The 21,759-nt window shown below is 39.1% G+C and overlaps 1 protein-coding gene across 1 annotated transcript in view; it reads right to left on the bottom strand.

The window, feature by feature from the left end:
- The window catches only part of LOC124286148, a 36,344-nt gene that overhangs the window by 11,868 nt on the left and 2,717 nt on the right, over positions 1-21,759 (bottom strand). Inside the window, 5 exon segments of the mRNA XM_046722497.1 lie at positions 327-497; positions 2,703-2,828; positions 2,830-2,918; positions 3,368-3,515; positions 6,205-6,347. Of these exon segments, the coding sequence (XP_046578453.1) occupies positions 327-497; positions 2,703-2,828; positions 2,830-2,918; positions 3,368-3,515; positions 6,205-6,261 (591 nt within the window). The 5' untranslated portion in view covers positions 6,262-6,347.

Raw genomic sequence — 21,759 nt, 5'->3', positions numbered from 1 at the left:
TATGAGGCAAGGGTGGGTGAGTGAGTGAGTATGGTTTTACGACGCTTTTAGCAATATTCCAGCAATATTACGGCGGGGGACACCAGAAATAACCACTAGGCTACCCCACTGCCCCTATGAGGCAAGGGTATGACAGTATGTGCAAAATGGAATATTATTGTTTCCTGTCAGGTAACATGATAGGATGGTTGGATGAAATGACTGTGTCTCTGGAGTCAACCCTACCTCATTTCTGTGAGCACTGACATTGTGCCCTGATAGTAATGTACTATATTCTTGTGAGCATTGACAGAGGCATATCTGACTGTGCTCCAATAGTAACCTACCTTATTCTTGTGAGCATTGACAGAGGCATATCTGACTGTGCCCCGGAAGCCAGCTGCAGCTCGTGGTGGTCGAACCTCCCCTGTAGCAGTCGTGTACTGACGGGCTAGGCCAAAGTCCAACATATACACCTTGCGGCAGTGGTTTGCAGATTTACCCATGGAGAAGTTGGACTATAATGGAAGAAGAGAAATGTTTGTTTGTTTGTTTGTTTGTTTGTTGTGTGAAACTGCACTCAGCAAACTTCCAGCTATCTGACAGTGTCTGTAAAAGAACAAGTCCAGACAAGACAATCCAATGATTTATAACAGCACAAGCACTGAACTATGCAATTGGGGTACAATGACACATATCAACCAAGTCAGCGAGTCTGATCACTATAACCTATAGGTCACCTCACGCTGAGAGCAATTCTGACACTCTGGGGCTCCTTTCACGACGCAACCTTTACTAAGGTTAACCTTAACTCCCATTCTTTAACATTGCACTAAGGTTACCTTAGTGACTTACGATCACCTTAGTGCTTTGTGAAAGAAGGCCCTGGATGTTAACACTGCTATTATCTTACCCCTGTGTTCATGACTAACTCAGGAAATCAACACCCATAGCCTTATTTTCAAACACTGTAGAGCCTTTCCTTCTTGGATGTGCATGCCTTTCACCAATCTCCATGTTCAACTGTTCTATGTAAAATCCTATCCATGAATGTTTGGGCACAAGCTCAAAACATAATTACTCACAGAATTGTAAGTGCACCCCTTAACTTTGTACCGCTAAAAACTTGATGCAATGAATTTTGAAACACTATATTTTGATAATGTATTCAAGAGTTGTCAAACCATTGTGAATTAAACTGATTTAAGTTTACTAACTTTCACCATGTTTGCCATGCTACTCATTGTCTTTGATGATAAAATATTACAAATGATATAATGTACATAAACTCACTCAGAGGGACAAGAGTCAAGTTTTTTATGTATCCATCAAGATACACATCACACTGTTACAAAGAGTATAGTTACAGCCCAGGGTCCCGTTTCACAAAGCTCTCATAAGCCTAAGAACTTTTCGTCAGCAATATTCCAGCTTTCTCTGTAGCATTGATCAACAGCAACTTCCTATACTGTATCACTGACTTGACCACCCGATCCCGTTACCTTTTACGACAAGATAGTCGCCTTTTATGGCAAGCACGGGTTGAGAGCTTTGTGAAACGGGACCCTGAACAACACGAATACAGTGTTCAAGAGGGGCTTCAGTGTCCATGGCCTTTGCTGCTGTGAACAAGTATTTGAATCTAGGACTCTAAACATATAACTCTTAACATCACGCTTACTGCAAGACCAGGTTGGAATTGGTCTTCAGTAGCCCATGCTTGTCGAAAGAGACAACTATTGGGATCGGGTGGTCAGGTTAGCTTGGTTGACACATGTCATATTATCCCAATTGCTTGGAATGATACTCATGATGTTGATCACTGGATTGTCTGGTCCAGACTCGATTATTTACAGATCGCTACGATATGGCTTGAATACTGCGGAGTGCGGCATTAAACAACAAACAAATACTGCAAAAACTTGTTCAGTTTGACTTTCATGCCATATTCAAAACACTGATAATGTCAGTGGCGACCAATCAGTGACGAAATTATAGAACTTAAACATTATAAGGTCCTTTGGATCTGATCTCTTCAATATTCCCAAGAAACTTTGAAATGAACGAGATTGGGTATTAACTCTTCCAGGTTAAACAGCCCTCTACAACAGTTGATGAGCAAACTCCCACAGTGTCAGGTACAATGACAAGATATTAATCATTCATCCCCGATCACAAGAACCACTTTAATCGCCTCTTATCACAAGTCTTAGAGTGACGCAGAACTTTAACTGGGTAGCCTATGTTACCAACATTTGGGGGATGCCTTTTTAAAACAACTATGACAGAAAACTTTTGACATGGATGCCTATGAGGACAAAGATTTGGGGGATTCCTTCCTCAAACTATAACAGAAAACCTGAAGGAGGCCAATGATTTCCAAGACGTCCTTCATCATTTTTTTATGATATATTTCAGGATTTTAAAGGCATCTTTTCTTGCATGTTAGAGCTTAACATAGTTAATAAATACAGTCATTGACAACTGTTAAAAAGAAGCAGTCACTTGTCTAACTAATCAGCCATGAACTCGCTGAAAGATACCAATCCATACAACAGAGTGTTCATCAAGAAGGCCCAAGGTGTATGTGACCGTGGCTACACTGAACAGCAATTAAATATTAATTTTCATTACTGGACAACAGTCCCTTATCGAGCCTTCAACTGTGCTCTCCATCAGCAATCATGCATGCCACTACAGACAACCAATGAAGCTTCACTCACTGGTTTAATATCTCTGTGGAGGAAGCCCACTTCATGGATGGACTCAATGGCCTTCAGAATCTGTGCCCCCAGTCTCAGTGTGGTGCTCAGGGAAAAACAACCTCGTGGCTGACTGCGTCTCAACTCGGGCCAGGTTCTTGCCTTGTAGGGACATCACCACGTAGTTGTACCTTTCATTTCGACCACAGCCGATGAAGCGACAGACATGATCACGACCTGACCAGAGAATAATGGAGTCAGTCAAGAGGAAATTAATGTTCTTGAGAAAGTTCATACATAGTTCAATCTTTCAGGTTAATCAACTGAGTTTGATTGTCATGTCTCATGACAATATGCTTGATGTCAACACCCTTTCAAAGAATCAGCACCCATAAGTGACAGTGAGTTGGGTCTGTTGTCCATCTGAACAATATTTCAGCTTAAATGACAGGAGATAGACAATTATCACTTGGTAAAATCCACATACTCATTTAAAAAAAGACATAGGATCTTTATCAGGGTGAATGTGTATTCAAACCACAATCAGCAAATCCTTTTATAGCTAAGGGAGGCAACTTCGTACAGAAAGCATTGGTGCCTTAGACAACAGGGTCACATATGCACCTTTGGAAATAATATTATCATAACATGAGCAATGATGTAGAACATCTGCCGATTCTGCATACCTTGCAGCTTCTTGAGTACAGCCACCTCCATCTTGAGCACCTGCTTTGGCTGCTTGGCAGACTCCAGCTTCAGAGCCACTGCTTCTTTCGTAACCATGTCTGACGCCTCGTAAATTTCCCCAAAACCACCACCGCCAATCTTCTTTGTCTAAATTATTGAATAATATACAATTGTAACCATGGCAACGGACTTCAACATGGAAGTTCTATAATACTAAACTAGCCTTCAATATTCAAAACCATAACCAATGTGGAAATGAATTCATCAATATCACCAATTTCTGAAAAACACATGCCCTGCAGACAAGATCAATTTCACTGTGCTGATGGATGTTAATTTTTACTTTTACCAAAACATTTTACTTTTGACATCCCAGTCAATAAAAAAACTGATTTTCATCGCATAATATGACTGCAGGTTGGATATTAATGGTGTTATTTGTCATAGTCAAGTTTTGTGATGTAGTCATGTATAAATTAAACAAAATAAAGACATGAAATTAATTAACAGGATTGCATTGGTACATAAAGCCACATAAAGAAACTGTGCATTGTCAAAATATTATCCCAGTTGATAAGTATGATAACAATGTCAAAGGTACATATAAACTTGAATGGAGGGATCATGAGACCATAACAAGTCGGGAGAATTTCAATTGAAAAGTCAATCACAATGACGTCACGAGTCCACAAGCGGGACAGGGGTCAAACGACCATGTCACAAGCTCAATAACGGGTATGTCCACCATCGGCATTGAGAACAGCAGTGCATCGATGACGCATAGAGCCTATCAAACGTGCAAGGAAGGCTTGTGGGATGTCACGCCAGATTCTCTCAAGTTCTGTTGCAAGGTCAAGGACGTTATCTGGCGGATGAGGAAGACGGTGTAGACGTCGATCCATCTCGTCCCAAACATGCTCTATCGGGGAGAGATCCGGTGAACTTGCAGGCCAAGGCAGTAAGTCAACGTTGTGGTGTTGCAAGAAATCCATAGCAACCCTTGCCGTATGAGGGTGGGCATTGTCCTGTTGGAATGTTAACCCAGGGCCATGACGTTGCAGAAAAAGGAATTGCCACAGGTCGAAGAATCTGATCCCTGTAGCCCACACCAGTTAAGTTGCCCTGAACAATCACCAAAGGAGTTCTTTGGCGTGCTGTTATTCCACCCCAAATCATCACGGAACCACCACCAAAGCGATTCCTCTCCAAGACACAGGCCTGTGCATAACTTTCTCCCACGCGTCTCTAGGCACGCTTGGCGTCCATCACTATGGAAAATGTTAAACCGGAACTCATCTGTAAACATTTCTCCACCAAAACAAGGGTCTGCGGACATGATTTCGGCACCACATTCGGCGAGCTTGTCGATGACGTTGTGTCAGGATAGGCCGTATGGCGGGACGTCGTGGTCTGATCCCGTGATGACGTAAACGTTGTCGAACTGTGTTGGGGTGGAGACGGCGAAGTCCTGGGATGGCTCGGGCAGTCATCACTGCAGTCTGAAACCTGTGGCGAAGATGGGTCACCCTTATCCATCTGTCCTGTCTTGGCGTTGTTACACGTGGACGTCCAGAACGTGGCCGATCGATGACGTCATTTGTGTTCTGGTAGCGTCTCACCAGTGCAGAAATGGTGTTCCTGTGGCAGTGGAAATGTGCAGCCACTTGTCGTTGAGACATTCCCCCATGACCATCCCAATGGCCTCATGACGTTGTGCAGACGTGAGCCTTGGCATGCTATGCGTTTCAATAGCCATTTAATTTTTGAACGATCGCAAGGGCAGGGGTTGAGCTTTCCAAAGTGACAGTATTGTGTGGCATTCATTTGCTCTGTTTCTCTTTCCCGGAATGCACGTGCAACAACGTATTGCACGTCTCAAGGACGAACCCACTGACGTCACGGAACGTGGCACATGCATGCATGTTGGATACATGTCACTAATCTCTGAGTTTAAATCCTTATGTGTCTACACAGGTTTGATAAATTTAGATTTTAAATTTTTGTATGCACAGTTTCTTTATGTGCCTAGTATACATTGTTCCCAAATATATGTGGTTCCTGTTTCCTGACTGAGCTTATAAACTTGGAGGCCCAAATCAAAAACCTTTTTCTGTTTTTCTTGAGGTGTCATTATCCTGGTAGTATCCATATTGTATGCAACTTACATAAATTTCATGTGGTTCACTGCAGACCCAACCAGTCAGGTAATGACATAAAATAGCACATAACTCAATATGTAGTCAGTTTAAATACTTAAGAGTTGTTTATTTTATAATATGTCAAACATAAATATACAGAAACTGGATTTGACATCATCTCACTTGACTTTCAGTCTGAAATAGGAAACATATATTTAGGGGGCCTTATTTCTCAATGTTGTATACACTGATCAGTGGAGAACAGGCCTCCAAGGTTTACTCCCATTAGTTAGACATCCCATTAGTTAGACATCCCAATTTTCACACACTGGACTAGGGATTAATTAGGGCAACACCCATATATAAATTGGGCTGAGTGTAATCAAGTTCTGTTCTGTTCTGTATTTTATGGATCATTCCTATTTCATTAAGAGGTAACACTCAGGGGATTAGCTGTGCACTCAACCAGATGGTTTGTTGTTTTAACCTGTCTGACTATTGGGATGTCTGACAAATAGGAGGATACCTCCTCCAACAAACGCTAGTATGTATATATGCAAGGGTTAAGCTAATAAAAATGCCTTTGGCACCATGGACCCATCAGGTCAAAAGGAGCAAGATAGCACATGAAAAAGTCCACAGTTCCAGACTTTATTGATTTCTCGTCCCATGTTTAAATGACTGTAATGATTACTTACGACTTTCCATCGGTCCTTGACGACCTGGTTTGGCTGTAGCAAGTCTTCAGTGGTCATGCTGAGGGCAGTCCTCTGCCTCCCCACGCTGGGCTTTCCACCAGACAGATGTCACTTAACCCATTGTGTCCAACCATCTCAGTGTGCTGCAAAATATCACACAGACATCGTTCATAGATTTAGAGAAGAGCTTCGAGTAAGTGAGACAGATCACACAGATACCGTTCATAGATTTAGAGAAGAGCTTCGAGTAAGTGAGACAGATGAGATCACACAGACACTGTTCATAGATTCAGAGAATAGCTAGGACTAAGTGAGACATCACACAGATACCGTTCATAGATTTGATAGTTCATAGATTCAGAGAAGAGCTAGGACTGAGAGAGACATCACACAGATACCGTTCATAGATTTGATAGTTTATAGATTCAGAGAAGAGCTAGGACTGAGTGAGACATCACACAGATACCGTTCATAGATTTGATAGTTCATAGATTCAGAGAAGAGCTAGGACTGAGTGAGACATCACACAGATACCGTTCATAGATTTGATAGTTTATAGATTCAGAGAAGAGCTAGGACTGAGTGAGACATCACACAGATACCGTTCATAGATTTGATAGTTCATAGATTCAGAGAAGAGCTAGGACTGAGAGAGACATCACACAGATACCGTTCATAGATTTGATAGTTCATAGATTCAGAGAAGAGCTAGGACTGAGAGAGACATCACACATATACCGTTCATAGATTTGATAGTTCATAGATTCAGAGAAGAGCTAGGACTGAGTGAGACATCACACAGATACCGTTCATAGATTTGATAGTTCATAGATTCAGAGAAGAGCTAGGACTGAGTGAGACATCACACAGATACCGTTCATAGATTTGATAGTTTATAGATTCAGAGAAGAGCTAGGACTGAGAGAGACATCACACAGATACCGTTCATAGATTTGATAGTTTATAGATTCAGAGAAGAGCTAGGACTGAGTGAGACATCACACAGATACCGTTCATAGATTTGATAGTTCATAGATTCAGAGAAGAGCTAGGACTGAGTGAGACATCACACAGATACCGTTCATAGATTTGATAGTTTATAGATTCAGAGAAGAGCTAGGACTGAGAGAGACATCACACAGATACCGTTCATAGATTTGATAGTTTATAGATTCAGAGAAGAGCTAGGACTAAGTGAGACATCACACAGATACCGTTCATAGATTTGATAGTTTATAGATTCAGAGAAGAGCTAGGACTGAGTGAGACATCACACAGATACCGTTCATAGATTTGATAGTTTATAGATTCAGAGAAGAGCTAGGACTGAGTGAGACATCACACAGATACCGCTTCATAGATTTGATAGTTTATAGATTCAGAGAAGAGCTAGGACTAAGTGAGACATCACACAGATACCGTTCATAGATTTGATAGTTTATAGATTCAGAGAAGAGCTAGGACTGAGAGAGACATCACACAGATACCGTTCATAGATTTGATAGTTCATAGATTCAGAGAAGAGCTAGGACTGAGTGAGACATCACACAGATACCGTTCATAGATTTGATAGTTTATAGATTCAGAGAAGAGCTAGGACTAAGTGAGACATCACACAGATACCGTTCATAGATTTGATAGTTTATAGATTCAGAGAAGAGCTAGGACTAAGTGAGACATCACACAGATACCGTTCATAGATTTGATAGTTTATAGATTCAGAGAAGAGCTAGGACTGAGAGAGACATCACACAGATACCGTTCATAGATTTGATAGTTCATAGATTCAGAGAAGAGCTAGGACTGAGAGAGACATCACACAGATACCGTTCATAGATTTGATAGTTCATAGATTCAGAGAAGAGCTAGGACTGAGTGAGACATCACACAGATACCGTTCATAGATTTGATAGTTCATAGATTCAGAGAAGAGCTAGGACTGAGAGAGACATCACACAGATACCGTTCATAGATTTGATAGTTCATAGATTCAGAGAAGAGCTAGGACTGAGTGAGACATCACACAGATACCGTTCATAGATTTGATAGTTCATAGATTCAGAGAAGAGCTAGGACTGAGAGAGACATCACACATATACCGTTCATAGATTTGATAGTTCATAGATTCAGAGAAGAGCTAGGACTGAGTGAGACATCACACAGATACCGTTCATAGATTTGATAGTTCATAGATTCAGAGAAGAGCTAGGACTGAGAGAGACATCACACAGATACCGTTCATAGATTTGATAGTTCATAGATTCAGAGAAGAGCTAGGACTGAGAGAGACATCACACAGATACCGTTCATAGATTTGATAGTTTATAGATTCAGAGAAGAGCTAGGACTGAGTGAGACATCACACAGATACCGTTCATAGATTTGATAGTTCATAGATTCAGAGAAGAGCTAGGACTGAGAGAGACATCACACATATACCGTTCATAGATTTGATAGTTCATAGATTCAGAGAAGAGCTAGGACTAAGTGAGACATCACGGTGCTTTGAAAAGTATTTCAGTCATAACACAGCATGTCAGCTGAATTTGGAGTAAAACCCAAAGACACACATTTACCACTTTGGTAAAATGTGGGTGTGGTGCTCACAGGCCTAGAAACATAATCAGAATGAACCTTGAAAAGTGAGGACTTGAATAGTGGGGACAACTGGGCCAAAATGGGCCTTGGCAACAGACTTTTAACATTATTTCAGAAGGATCTGATAATGTGTGATGGCATTGTCAATATTTTTATACATAAAAAATGTGTCTGGCTCATTATGTGAGAATGCAGGGAAAACACAAATATCAGCTTCAGTGCTCCATTGACCATGCTGACAAACTTAACATTTAGCAAATTGTCAATACTACTTTGAAGAAGAGTAAGTGAGTGAGTGAGTGAGTATGGTTTTACGCCGCTTTTAGCAATATTCCAGCAATATCACAGCAGGGGACACCAGAAATGGGCTTCACACATTGTACCCATGTGGGGAATCAAACCCGGATCTTTGGCGTGACGGGCAAACGCTTTAACCACTTGGCTACCCCACCACCACTACTTTGAACAAGAGTAATCAACTGATTTCTATTACACGTTACAACAGCCTCTCTGATTGGTTGATCATAGTAGCCAAATAACAAGTAGCCATTTGAACAACACACTGTAAGAAGTCACTGCAGACCACACTATCACCTCAACAAATGTGGTTTTCCTTTGATGAGTAGCAATGGATGACTCCATGATTTGTATCAAGTAAAAGCAACAAAAATGATATGATTATTTATCTGTGTTAAAACAATAACAGCTGGCATAAAAAGACTTTTGTGATAAAAACACTATTTTCTGGGTCAATTTTCTGAACATGTGCACAAGACAAGTGAATTTTATAGTTCAATTGTTCAGAGACATGTCTTGCAAATTTGATATTTGATCAGCTGTCATATCCATCAAAGGGACATTGTCACAACAGTAGTAGATAAAATAATCCATATACATATACTATTCAAAATGGAATATTCCAACTATTTCAGTCCCCTTTTCCACAAGGAGATTGATATAAACCTAAATAAGCATTGTCATCAAAGGCACAAAGTTTGGGGTATTTCAGAATACATGTAGTTAACTTTTCTGCTCTATTCATTCATCATTCCTGTTTTTTTCACTGCCATTCTGGGGTTAAGTAGACATGTTATGATAAGCATATCAGCTTGTTTATTCAAACTTTTATTCATGAATAAACAAGACAAACACACTGTTACCAACTGCATGTTATTGACTTTACCATCTTTTTAAAAAATATAAATCTACTTAAATAATCACACCCAAAAAATGAAACAAGACATAATTTCATCTGCTTGTAACCATAGTAACATATTGTAAATGTTCTATATCAGTATATGTCATAAATCTCTAGATTTCATAACCAATGAAGTAAAAAGTGAAATTACAATCTCTGTATCTCTAAAATTTGAAACATATCATTTACCATCAATATCTGTCATGTAATATTGCCATCAACGTCAGTGTATTTTTCATCGCAGGACAACATGAACATTCCCTCGAACACTTGCTGTAACTCATCAAGGAGGCTTCCTCCTTCCCAACCAATCAATATGTCACGACCGCAATCTTACCAGGATGACGGTAAGCATGGTCAGGTCTGCCTATCATAATCATTAAAATACCCCTGGATTGTTTGACAAAGCACCTTATAATCAAGCACTGATCAAGCTCTGATATCGCACACTTTATTTGCCCTTCACAGAAGCACCAGACTCATGGCAGGCTTTCAAGTTCAAATAATAGGAATATGTGAGAAACATTAATTATACTTGGCAACTTTAGCCACAAGTCTCACGCTAGAGTTTAGAATAATGTCATCCTGTCTGATAAGATTCTTGTCCATACATCAACACTAAAATCTACAGTTATGACATAAAAAGACTAATTCTGACTTGTCATGCTCGTAGGCACAAAAGCTTTTGGCACACTGCAGACATTGCGTAAAATCATGTGCAGCCGCCCCATGCTAAGAAGTAATTAGATGAGTGAGTGAGTGAGTATGGTTTTAGGCCTCTGTTAGCAATATTCCAACAATATCATGGCAGGGGACACCAGAAATAGGCTTCGCACATTCTACTCATGTGGGAAATCGAACCCGGGTCTTCTGTGTGACGAGCGGACGCTTTAACCACTAGGCTACCCCACCACCCCAATAACTAAACATACAGCACTAGTTATATTTGCTTGTCCCAAATGGGAAATATTGTTATGTTACTATGGAGCATAACAATTTTCTTCCAACATTAACCATTATCAGCATTCAGAATTAAACATGATGACATGCTTATGTAAAAAAGCAGGGATCAAAGCAACCAGCTACATGTTTTATAACACTCCATGGTGTAGTGGATAATTTTTCCAACACCATCCAAAACAAGAAGACATGGTCATCAGTATCCCCACCAGTGTTCTGTTCCTATTTGGTTCCTGTTTTTTAACTCCACCATGACATTAATGTCCTGAAAACACATACCACATTTGGTTTCCCTATCTATAACGGTTACTGAGAAAATCTGTTCCCATTGGGTATACCATGCACTATGTCAAGAAATGCATGACAAGGGCCATAACTCTGTAAAGGATCGTAACACGGTTTCCGTTTTCGAACTCCATCAAGGCATTTGTGTCCTGAAAATACATAGCACATTTGGTTTCACTATCTATAACGGTTTTGAGAAAATATGTCTCCATCATCTCAGAGGGATGGAAGTATGGACGAAGCTCAAACCTATATCCCCCCTCCCACTTCATGGTGGAGCATTATAACAATACCAGTAATGACTCGACTCTGGAAACCTATCATCAGCATGTGAAACAATAGAAGAACGAACAAACTGGTCCCCAACATCCACAGCCCCAATACTGATACACTTCCTGATGACATCACTGACACTGTGGACCTTTACATGGTACAATTGGTATTATTTCAACTGCACAAATATATATTATTCACCAAAAGGAAACTGTTACCAATGGTTACGGCCTGTCACTATGGCTAGTTTCAGCGCCAATACCTCTTAACATGTTTCTATGAGACACTGTGAAGAAACCCTTGCGAACAGATGTCTAACATTTCAGCTATTTTCGTTTAGGCTGGACTGACAACAAAGTTGGGAAATGTCAAATAAATATCGCCCAAATCGGGTTGTCTGAGACAGGCTTAAAGCTGAGAATGTTCAGCCATAGTTAGATGTTGCTATTGATGAAGCCATGGAGGATATTGGTTCAAGTAAACATTTCGCGACCATGAAGTCGTCTAAGAATGAAACATGACTGCAGCAGGGCTACAGATACACGCCTCAATGTGGATTCAGATTTGAACTGATCTCCCAAATAAGAACTTAAGCATGTTTCCATGGTTCTAATACTTCATATCCAGATAGGGTTGATACCTAAGTATAATAAAAGCTGTTTACAATTCACTTCCGAGTAATCACACTAATGTTTCATCACATTTTTTTATGTATTAATGGAAAAGCACTATATGACCTTAAAATAATTAAAAGTCTCCGACCAGACGATTGAGTGGATGTCCAACAGGGATTTACCTTAGTCTATATATCTGTGAATACTGAAGATTCCGATGGGTAATATACTTCCCATCAAAAGTTTAGACTCGCTTAATACACTCACTACATGTTATGTATATTTATAAACCTCCAGTGACGTCACTGTATTGTTCTAGCGAGGCAGTATTTCTTGTCATATCCCGATGCCACGTCGATTAGGGGGCATTACTTCAATATCGTCCCTCTGCCCAGGGATTATCTGAGGAATAGCCCTTGACTTTGAATTATTACTTGTTTTGAAGATTGATACGACTTTGTCTTGCCATCACTGAATGCGATCGTAAAATATGACATTATTGAAAACTTCCAACATGTGCCGACACCCGGTTTCGAACCCACAACCCTTCGTTCACTAGCTTGGCGGTTTTATCCACTAGGCTACGAAGGATCGCTGTGGAGAATGAGATTGTTTGTCGGCATGAACCGTGTGTTCCTCCCAAGACGGGTAGTGCGAGCAGTGCACGTGCAGGGCACAGGATGCGCGTGCAGAGCATGTGCATTGTGCGTGCAAGGCAAGGCGTTGACTGCCAGTCTCATCCCAGTTGCTTTCAACAGTAAATACCAAATATTGAAATTATATCTAAAGTATATCTTCAGTCGGTTTATAAGTTGGATAAAGCAAGACCCTCGGGCATTATGAAGAAGTAAGGAATACCCTCGGGGAAACATCCTTACTTCTTCGTAATGCCCAAGGGTCATGCTTTATCCTATACATATATGGTTACATCGAAGATTGATTTCTCCACTAACTAACAGGGGAACCAACTGCAAATCTTATGCAGATGAATTGCACGATGATCATGCATCATATTGCTGAAAAGCATGTGCAAATATCATGCATGTGAACAGCTGCATTTTGGTGTAAAGTTTTGTTAAAGGTCACATGCAACCAAAAAATCAAACATAATTAAAACACAATTATCACGTATTCATGACATATAATATACATTGCTGGTTATGAAAAAACATATAAACAAAATTATAAGCGTACAATCGCAAATCAAAAGTGCAATATTGTGTACTTCGGTTTACTTCCCAAGAAACGAAGCAGCTGGGATACCGAACCCAGTCAGAGCGGGTGGGTGTGCACTCAAGTGTAATGGCTGGTTCATTTGCAGATGGGGTCATTGTGTGTGTATATATAGAGATGTTGGGTTTTGTAAATACATGCTCATTTTTGTATAACATTTTGCAATCAACAGACATCATAACATGTCATGTGTTCAAGTATCACACCTGCCTGTCTGTGTAATTACATAATGTGACAGAGACCGAACTCGGGCCATAAATCAATGCATTTTGTTTATGGTGTATAGCCTGATTGGTGTTAAGTTCAAATTGCATGTGGTCAGTGATAGCAGCTGTGTATTGAATATTGTCATTAGCAGACAGGCAGGCAGACACACAGGTGTCAATAAAATCAGACACTGAGTTTAGTCTGTGACAACGACATATCTATATCACAGTTGGAAATTCTGTCAACGCTAAATAATGGCATTGCTTTTAAGTATCAAACTGAGAAAGTGACTCGGTAAGAAGAACGTGTGGTGAAATAGACAAATGAAATTATATAAACAGTTAATTTACTGTCATAACATATAAAAAGCTCGCGTCTGTGAGATATCAACAAAACATTAGAAAAATAGCTCACACCAAAGCCTTCACCGAGTATTCACCGGACAACCGCTTCCAAGCTGCGCGAACCTACTTCACTGCGCACATGCTATAAGCGCAGCCCAGCTGTTGAAACCCATTTTCCCCAGAAAAGTCGGGGGAAAATTAGTGAAACGTTTGAACTCCGATTTCGCTGCACGTATTTTTTCATCACGTTATTTTTCAACTTTATAAGTTGAATTTGCATTTTTGACGATTTGTTTTGGTAAGTCCATACCAAAAGGTATCAGAATCTGCAAAGTTGTGTTTACGTTTGCATGTGACCTTTCGAATTTTCACTGATTTTTAACATTTAATGAACTCATGACAATAATCTTTTCAAAGTTACGAATTTGTTTTACAGTAAATGTGTAAACAGTACCTTTAAACAGTATGGAATATTTTGCAAAATTTAGTTTAGAACAGTTGCCTTAAGTAAGTGGCTATATTTACACTAGTGAGTCTAAACTTTTGATGGGAAGTATACATTGTGAGGTAGAATAGAGTTTAACGTTGTGTTCCAGAAAATTGTAACCACCACTTAGGCACACAAAACAGAATCTGGACTGACCAGTCCTAATATTATTTATTCCCTCACATCAGGCAGGACAACAACAAGTGTTCATCTTTTAATGTCTTTTTAATTAATTCAGAATGCATATTTATCTCTGAATACATATTGTAAGGACACCTTGACATTAAGGTTGTGATTCACAATTTGCAATTGCATGTTTGCATGACAGCTGGGAGTATAATACATGAAATCGGACACCTGTATTTCAAGGTGATCAGCACACAGGATTGTTAAATCAAGTGCTCAGGAAAACCCTTTTGTTTAACTGAACATAATAAACATATCATGCAGCTGACAGAAAGTCAACCTCTATGTACCATAGTGGTGTTCCGATTAATTGAAATAATCGAAGATTGGTCGCAGTGACCAAACGACCAAGCAATCGATCACATTTTGTCATAATTGAACACAAACGATTTTGGAACTACTGTTTTAGACTTTGAAACTCTTGTCGATGGAACATATATTCGAAGATGTCAGGGCCTGAAAATGTGTTTAATTCTTAGAAAACTCACTTCAATAACTGAAAAGTCATGACTTAATAATAGTTGAAGACTCTGAGTAGTTTATGTTCATGATATATTAGTCATCACTTTAAAGTAGCAAGTTGCATCATGTTATACTTATCTGCAATAACAACCTGAATAGAAAAATCTGAGAAATGAAGATAACCAACTTTTTTCGATGATTTCTCGTTGGTAATGAAGCAATCATCAATTGTGAGATTTCAACCAATTCCCAACACTAATGTCCCATGGGTACGCTTCAATCAGGAGTGGTGCAAGGCAAAGTTGCACTTCAGTATCTGGAGATGCTTCACATGAGTACAGAAGTCTTGATAACACTTCAACAAGACAACCCAGGGCTCAATATAAGCATTTAGAACTTCCACTGGTGCAACCTGAAACTGCTAAATGCAACCTCTTACGTATATCAACTTGCACGCAGTGCATGTTAATATTTTGTGTTCAAAGACTTCAGCTGGAAAACAGAATGAGGAACTGAATTGGAACAGTGACTCCGATTATTGTAGGAACAGTGACTGAATGACTTACTGATCATGAAAGTTTAGGAAGTAAGATAACTACAGATTTCTTTTGTTACAATATTGTTCTAAACCGTCTTTACCAAAACTCAAGCATTATAAAAGATTTTATATTAAGCAGCAGGTCCAACAAGGTGATTGTCAAAGGTTGCACTGGGTGCAAGTAGGTTTCATTTCCTTAAATCGACCCCTGCAACCATATTCAGTTGGTGCATCTATGGAATAGATACCAAACTGCTATATTAAGAGTTCAGACGTATCTTGGGTTGAGAACAATTAGTGACTGAACTGTATGTGATTGAGGGAGCACAATATCTGGTGGAAACATCCAGTGATATGCCTAATTTTGCTTCCACAGTACCGTCAGACACACCTGGCTTGGTGTAGACATCATCTGAGATTCTGAAGAAGAGACTGGGACATCAGCATCATGAACTACCTTTTGCGCAAAAGCAAGGACAGAACATCACACTGCATCAGGAAAATGCCAACCCACATGTAACAGTCATTTTGTGGCAGTATAACATTTACTTACAAGGGCAACTGTTTCTCTTGGACCTGCCTGAGATGATACGATACCTACAAAAGGACCAGACCCAGCACAACTTTAGGTCTTTGGTTGACATTGGAACAAAATCCCTCTCCATGTTTTCATTCATCTGGTGAATTCAAAGAGGCGCCGCTATCCTGCATGTATCAAGGCAAATGGTGGTCACACCCGTTATTGACATTGGGGCTTTGTCTTTTAGGGCGTGTCTTTCTGTCTCCTGATAGCAGGTATTGGTTTTCTTGGTGAATTTATGATAGAAATTGATAAATAAAATACATATGCTGAATTCTTTTCAAACACATCACATCGACACAACTTTATATGATAGTTACACTTTTCTGTTAGTACATAACAGAACCATCTTATGTCTTGTACTGCTGTCATGGATTTTTACATAAATAAGTTTTTGTCAATTACACAGCATGTCACGGTCAATACAGTTACTCAACTGAAAAGAGGCTACAAGAATCAATGATGTCTTATCAAGTTTGAACATGGTGAACCATTGACTTCAATCAGCAACAAATCAAGTCTATTTAGGAATTTCATTTCCAATTTGTCTTCTTTATTCAATAGTTAAAAAGCATGTCATCATGACCGACAATATCCTTTCATAATATATTAATGACCCATTCAGTATTAACCAAACCCATTTGACAGTGTTACCAATGTCTCCGCCATGCCTCCTTCATGCTCCATACAGTTGACTGGCCAAGCGGAATAACAGCATGGCATCAATGGGTGAAGTATTATATTGAACAGTTTCTTCGTTAAGACATATGGATAAATATAACTTGCGTCAACGTATGCAGCTACCCTAACTGGGTCCTAATACTGCACATGCTGGTGTTCTTGACAAAGAAATATTGTTCGGGAAAATTAAGTTCATATTATGGTTGAATATCCACACTTTCACTTACACATATCATTACTGTGATTAGGCCCAAAAAATAAATGTTGTGGTTCCGATTTCCTACATTTCAGAACTAGGGTAGGTAGGTAGGGTTTGTGTTTTTTTTGCAAAATATTTTTACATTACTCATGTGTCAGAAAATAAATTTAATTTATAATGTTGTGAGAAAAATTGTTAGGCTCAGCGGGAATATTTAGGGTCGGTCGGGAAATCGGAACCACAAGCTTTTTTTTTTTAGGCCTTAGTGCGAGGCTAGTTGAAAACAGTGTCAATCCCAATGGTATCATTCCCAGAGAAATCATCCATGTAAACAAATTAACAAAACATGGATATGGCCACTTAAAGCCATCAGCATTCAAAACAAAGGGGTTCTGAAATCATTGGGGGTCGTTCATGTACTGTTTGGATCAAGGGATATCTCCACTTTATACTTCAACATTCAGGTTATAACAAGGACCCATTGACCATGTAGGCTTGCATGTTTTGTGGTCTTACACAACTCAGAGAGGAAAAACAGTAATCATGGCAATATTCTTCATAAGGAATATTAAGCTCCTGTAATTAACAAAATTATCAAAATGTTACAATTCACACAAATCCAGTACATTACAACCCTGAAGATGTCGGTTAGAACTGGTCTTCAGCAACCCATGCTTATCATAAGAGTGTCCAGGAAGTCAGGTTCGCGGACTTGGTTCATGCATGTCATCATATCCCAATTGCACAGATCAATGCATGTGATGTCACTAAGACAGTAAACATAAATATAATGATTGATAAGCACGATCATCCAATGAAGTCAGCATGATCAAGGAAGAGACAATCCTGTTCATAAAACAAACTTACCAACTTTAGGAAACCAAAATAAACTCTAAGACATTCAATAGGCAAAACTGTGCAAGCAAATAAGATTAACTTGCCTGATCTTGGTTCCATAAACAATGCTACATGTTTAAGTCATGAAATATTCATCCACAGACATCAGAGTGACACCACATACGCATGTCTCCTGTGGCTACACCATACGAGGAACTCTCACACAAGAACACCGGGAATTACCACACCAGGATCACGGCATCTCTCCAAGGTTATTTTTGCAGATAGTTTACCTTACTTTAATGCAGAATGCTGTGAGAAGCAATCAATATCTTGTTGGCCCAGACAATCATCTGTTCCAACAAAATATTAAGAATTTGCTATTTTGACATAACAGTAACTAGTTTAGATTACTTTGATTAGTGTTGGAGGTAACCATCTCTGAAAGGATGTGTGTTCTAGTCCGACTGGTCACCACTTATACACATGATACAAGCGTCACTGTCTGCTTCATAATGAAACATACTGAAGGATTAGGGTCAAGGTGACCACAGGATAATGCTGAATAAACAAAAATACAGCCTAACTTGTCACAGACAGTTGTAACTCACTGCTCATATAAACTATGTCACAGTATGTGGCTAATATCTGTCTCAGAAATATTTCAGTCTATTTGACTGAAGTTGTCTTTAAACTAAATTTTCGAGACATCATATGGGAAACTATTAGCTGTGCTTACAAGATGAACTGATTGGTACTATACTATACTTGGGCTTCTGGCTAGTGATTTGTTGCAGACAGTTGCCATAACTTTTCACTGATTAGAAATAATTGACATCATTACAATTAATAACCTTCATGAAAAATAGTTTTTATACATTAATTACCTAATTAGCTTTATTACAACTCCTGGTCTGCATATTCTTATTCATGGCACAGATGCAGAGACTGGCCATGGCTTCTGAGCTCTTGTTCCCAGAGTATAGATGCAATAAACTATCCATGGTTTCTGAGCTCTTGTACCCAGAGCATAGATGCAGTAAACTATCCATGGTTTCTGAGCTCTTGTACCCAGAGCATATATGCAATAAACTATCCATGGTTTCTGAGCTCTTGTTCCCAGAACATAGATGCAGTAAACTAGACATGGCTTCTGAGCTCTTGTTCCCAGAGTATAGATGCATAAACTATCCATGGTTTCTGAGCTCGTTCCCAGAACATAGATGCAGTAAACTAGACATAACTTCTGACCTCTTGTTCCCAGAACATAGATGCAATAAACTATCCATGGTTTCTGAGCTCTTGTTCCCAGAACATAGATGCAGTAAACTATCCATGGCTTCTGACCTCTTGTACCCAGAGCATAGATGCAATAAACTAGACATGGTTTCTGAGCTCATTCCCAGAACATAGATGCAGTACACTAGACATGGTTTCTGAGCTCTTGTTCCCAGAACATAGATGCAATAAACTATCCATGGTTTCTGAGCTCATTCCCAGAACATAGATGCAGTAAACTAGACATGGCTTCTGAGCTCTTGTCCCCAGAACATAGATGCAATAAACTATCCATGGTTTCTGAGCTCTTGTTCCCAGAACATAGATGCAGTAAACTATCCATGGTTTCTGAGCTCTTGTTCCCAGAACATAGATGCAATAAACTAGACATGCCTTCTGAGCTCATTCCCAGAACATAGATGCAGTAAACTAGACATGGCTTCTGACCTCTTGTTCCCAGAGTATAGATGCATAAACTATCCATGGTTTCTGAGCTCGTTCCCAGAACATAGATGCAGTAAACTAGACATGGCTTCTGAGCTCTTGTTCCCAGAACATAGATGCAGTAAACTAGACATAGCTTCTGACCTCTTGTACCAAGAGCATAGATGCAATAAACTAGACATGGCTTCTGAGCTCTTGTTCCCAGAGTATAGATGCAATAAACTATCCATGGTTTCTGAGCTCGTTCCCAGAACATAGATGCAATAAACTAGACATGGTTTCTGACCTCTTGTACCAAGAGAATAGATGCAATAAACTAGACATGGATTCTGAGCTCTTATTCCCAGAGCATAGATGCAGTAAACTATCCATAGCTTCTGAGCTTTTGTTCACAAAACATAGATGCTGCAAAATGACATGGGGTCTGAACAAGGCTTCACAAAGTACAAATGCCAAAAGCTTGATATGGCTTTTGAAAAATGTCTCCTACCTCTGCCATGGCTGCATCAACAGATTCATATGATTTTGTCTACAAAAGAAACACCTAAACAACCTGACAGATTGTTTGACAGAAGCTGTCAATACCGAGGAACCAAGCACATCACATTCCATACTGCAGGTTCCTGTAATGTTCACAAAGAATACATCACATAGTTGTTTTTCCATGCATACAATGAAAACATGTTGTTATTGCGGCCAACTGGTTTAAATCTAATCATACTGCCTTAATAAAACTACCTCCGGAATAAACTCACAACTACTGCAGAAAACAAGCACATCAACATGATGTAATACAGTACAAATGCCATCTGCAGCAGCTAACGCAGATCATTATAATAAGCATCAAATTGAAACTGATCAAAAGATCTTATCCCTGGAGCCATTTCAGAGATAACACAGAATAAAATATGTAATATACTAATGTGTAATAGTTATGGAATATTCTTACAAATTATAAAATTGAGCCATCACAATGTGAGAACATAAACCATATTGTTGATCTGAAATAAGTTAGGTCATAACTTTTGTCTAACTGAATGTCATTTTATGCCAAGCAGATATTCCTGCTTTTTGCATAACCCTGAACCAAGATTGAATGATAAACCGTTCCAAACACTATAGTGTATTTAGAACGATATTGAGCATGTTGAAAGGACATCAAGAAAGTTTGTCACTGATTTATAGCTCAATCAACTACTAACTTAATGAATATTAAAATTAAAGTGCATAAAACTTAAAAATGATTGTAATAACACTCAAAACAGCAAAACTGTTATAATCATGTGGTTTAATACTACCATAACTGGTAACATATTGTATATTTCATGATACAGGGCTTGTAAATTGTTGTATTATGGGCCAGGTATAGATGCACAACCGTTACTTTGATATCTGAATTAAAATAATTACATTTGCCATGTTTACATTTACAGAAAACAATCTCACCTTCTGCTGACTGTCATTGATTCTGTTTATTAGTTATCTCAGTCTGAGTTAGTTGCACATTCAAAGGGCTGGTTACATCAGTCCAGATTAATAGTGGCATGAAAACATCAAATTTAGGAGGCTGTAATCTAGTATATTCTTGCTAGTAGTGGGGCGGTGGGGTAGCCTAGTGGTTAAAGCGTTGGCTCGTCACGCCGAAGATCCAGGTTCAATTCCCCACATGGGTACAATGTGTAAAGCCCATTTCTGGTGTCCCCCGCCATGATATTGCTGGAATATTGCTAAAAGCAACGTAAAACCATTCTCACTCACTCACTCTTGCTAGCAGTAGTATATCAACGTAGTCTGGGTAGAGTTTATCTTCACAGATAATTTGTGACACATTTCAATTATCATACGAATAACAATGATTACAGAAGTTCTGGAACAGAACAAACAGTATTGCAAATGTATTGGTATGAAAATTATGAAGGTAGCTGTTTTAGAAATGACAACAATGATGAACTGATTATATTTAATATGTTTAATACCATAAATATGAAAACTTAAGTCATATGTACTACTATAATGAATGCTCACTGTGGAATTAAGATCCTATGTAAGTATGGTAAATAACCTCAACATTTGGACCCACTCACTCAAAGTGACTGAGGCAACTGTAGTGCTACAAGTATTAAATATTTAACAGTGCTTTTAACAACACCT

The sequence above is a fragment of the Haliotis rubra genome, unplaced genomic scaffold (assembly GCF_003918875.1).
Source record: "Haliotis rubra isolate DU_JTF1 unplaced genomic scaffold, ASM391887v1 Scf377, whole genome shotgun sequence".
NCBI lineage: Eukaryota > Metazoa > Mollusca > Gastropoda > Lepetellida > Haliotidae > Haliotis > Haliotis rubra.
Note: the sequence above shows the minus strand (reverse complement) of the source record. Positions and strands in the feature narration are given on the sequence as shown.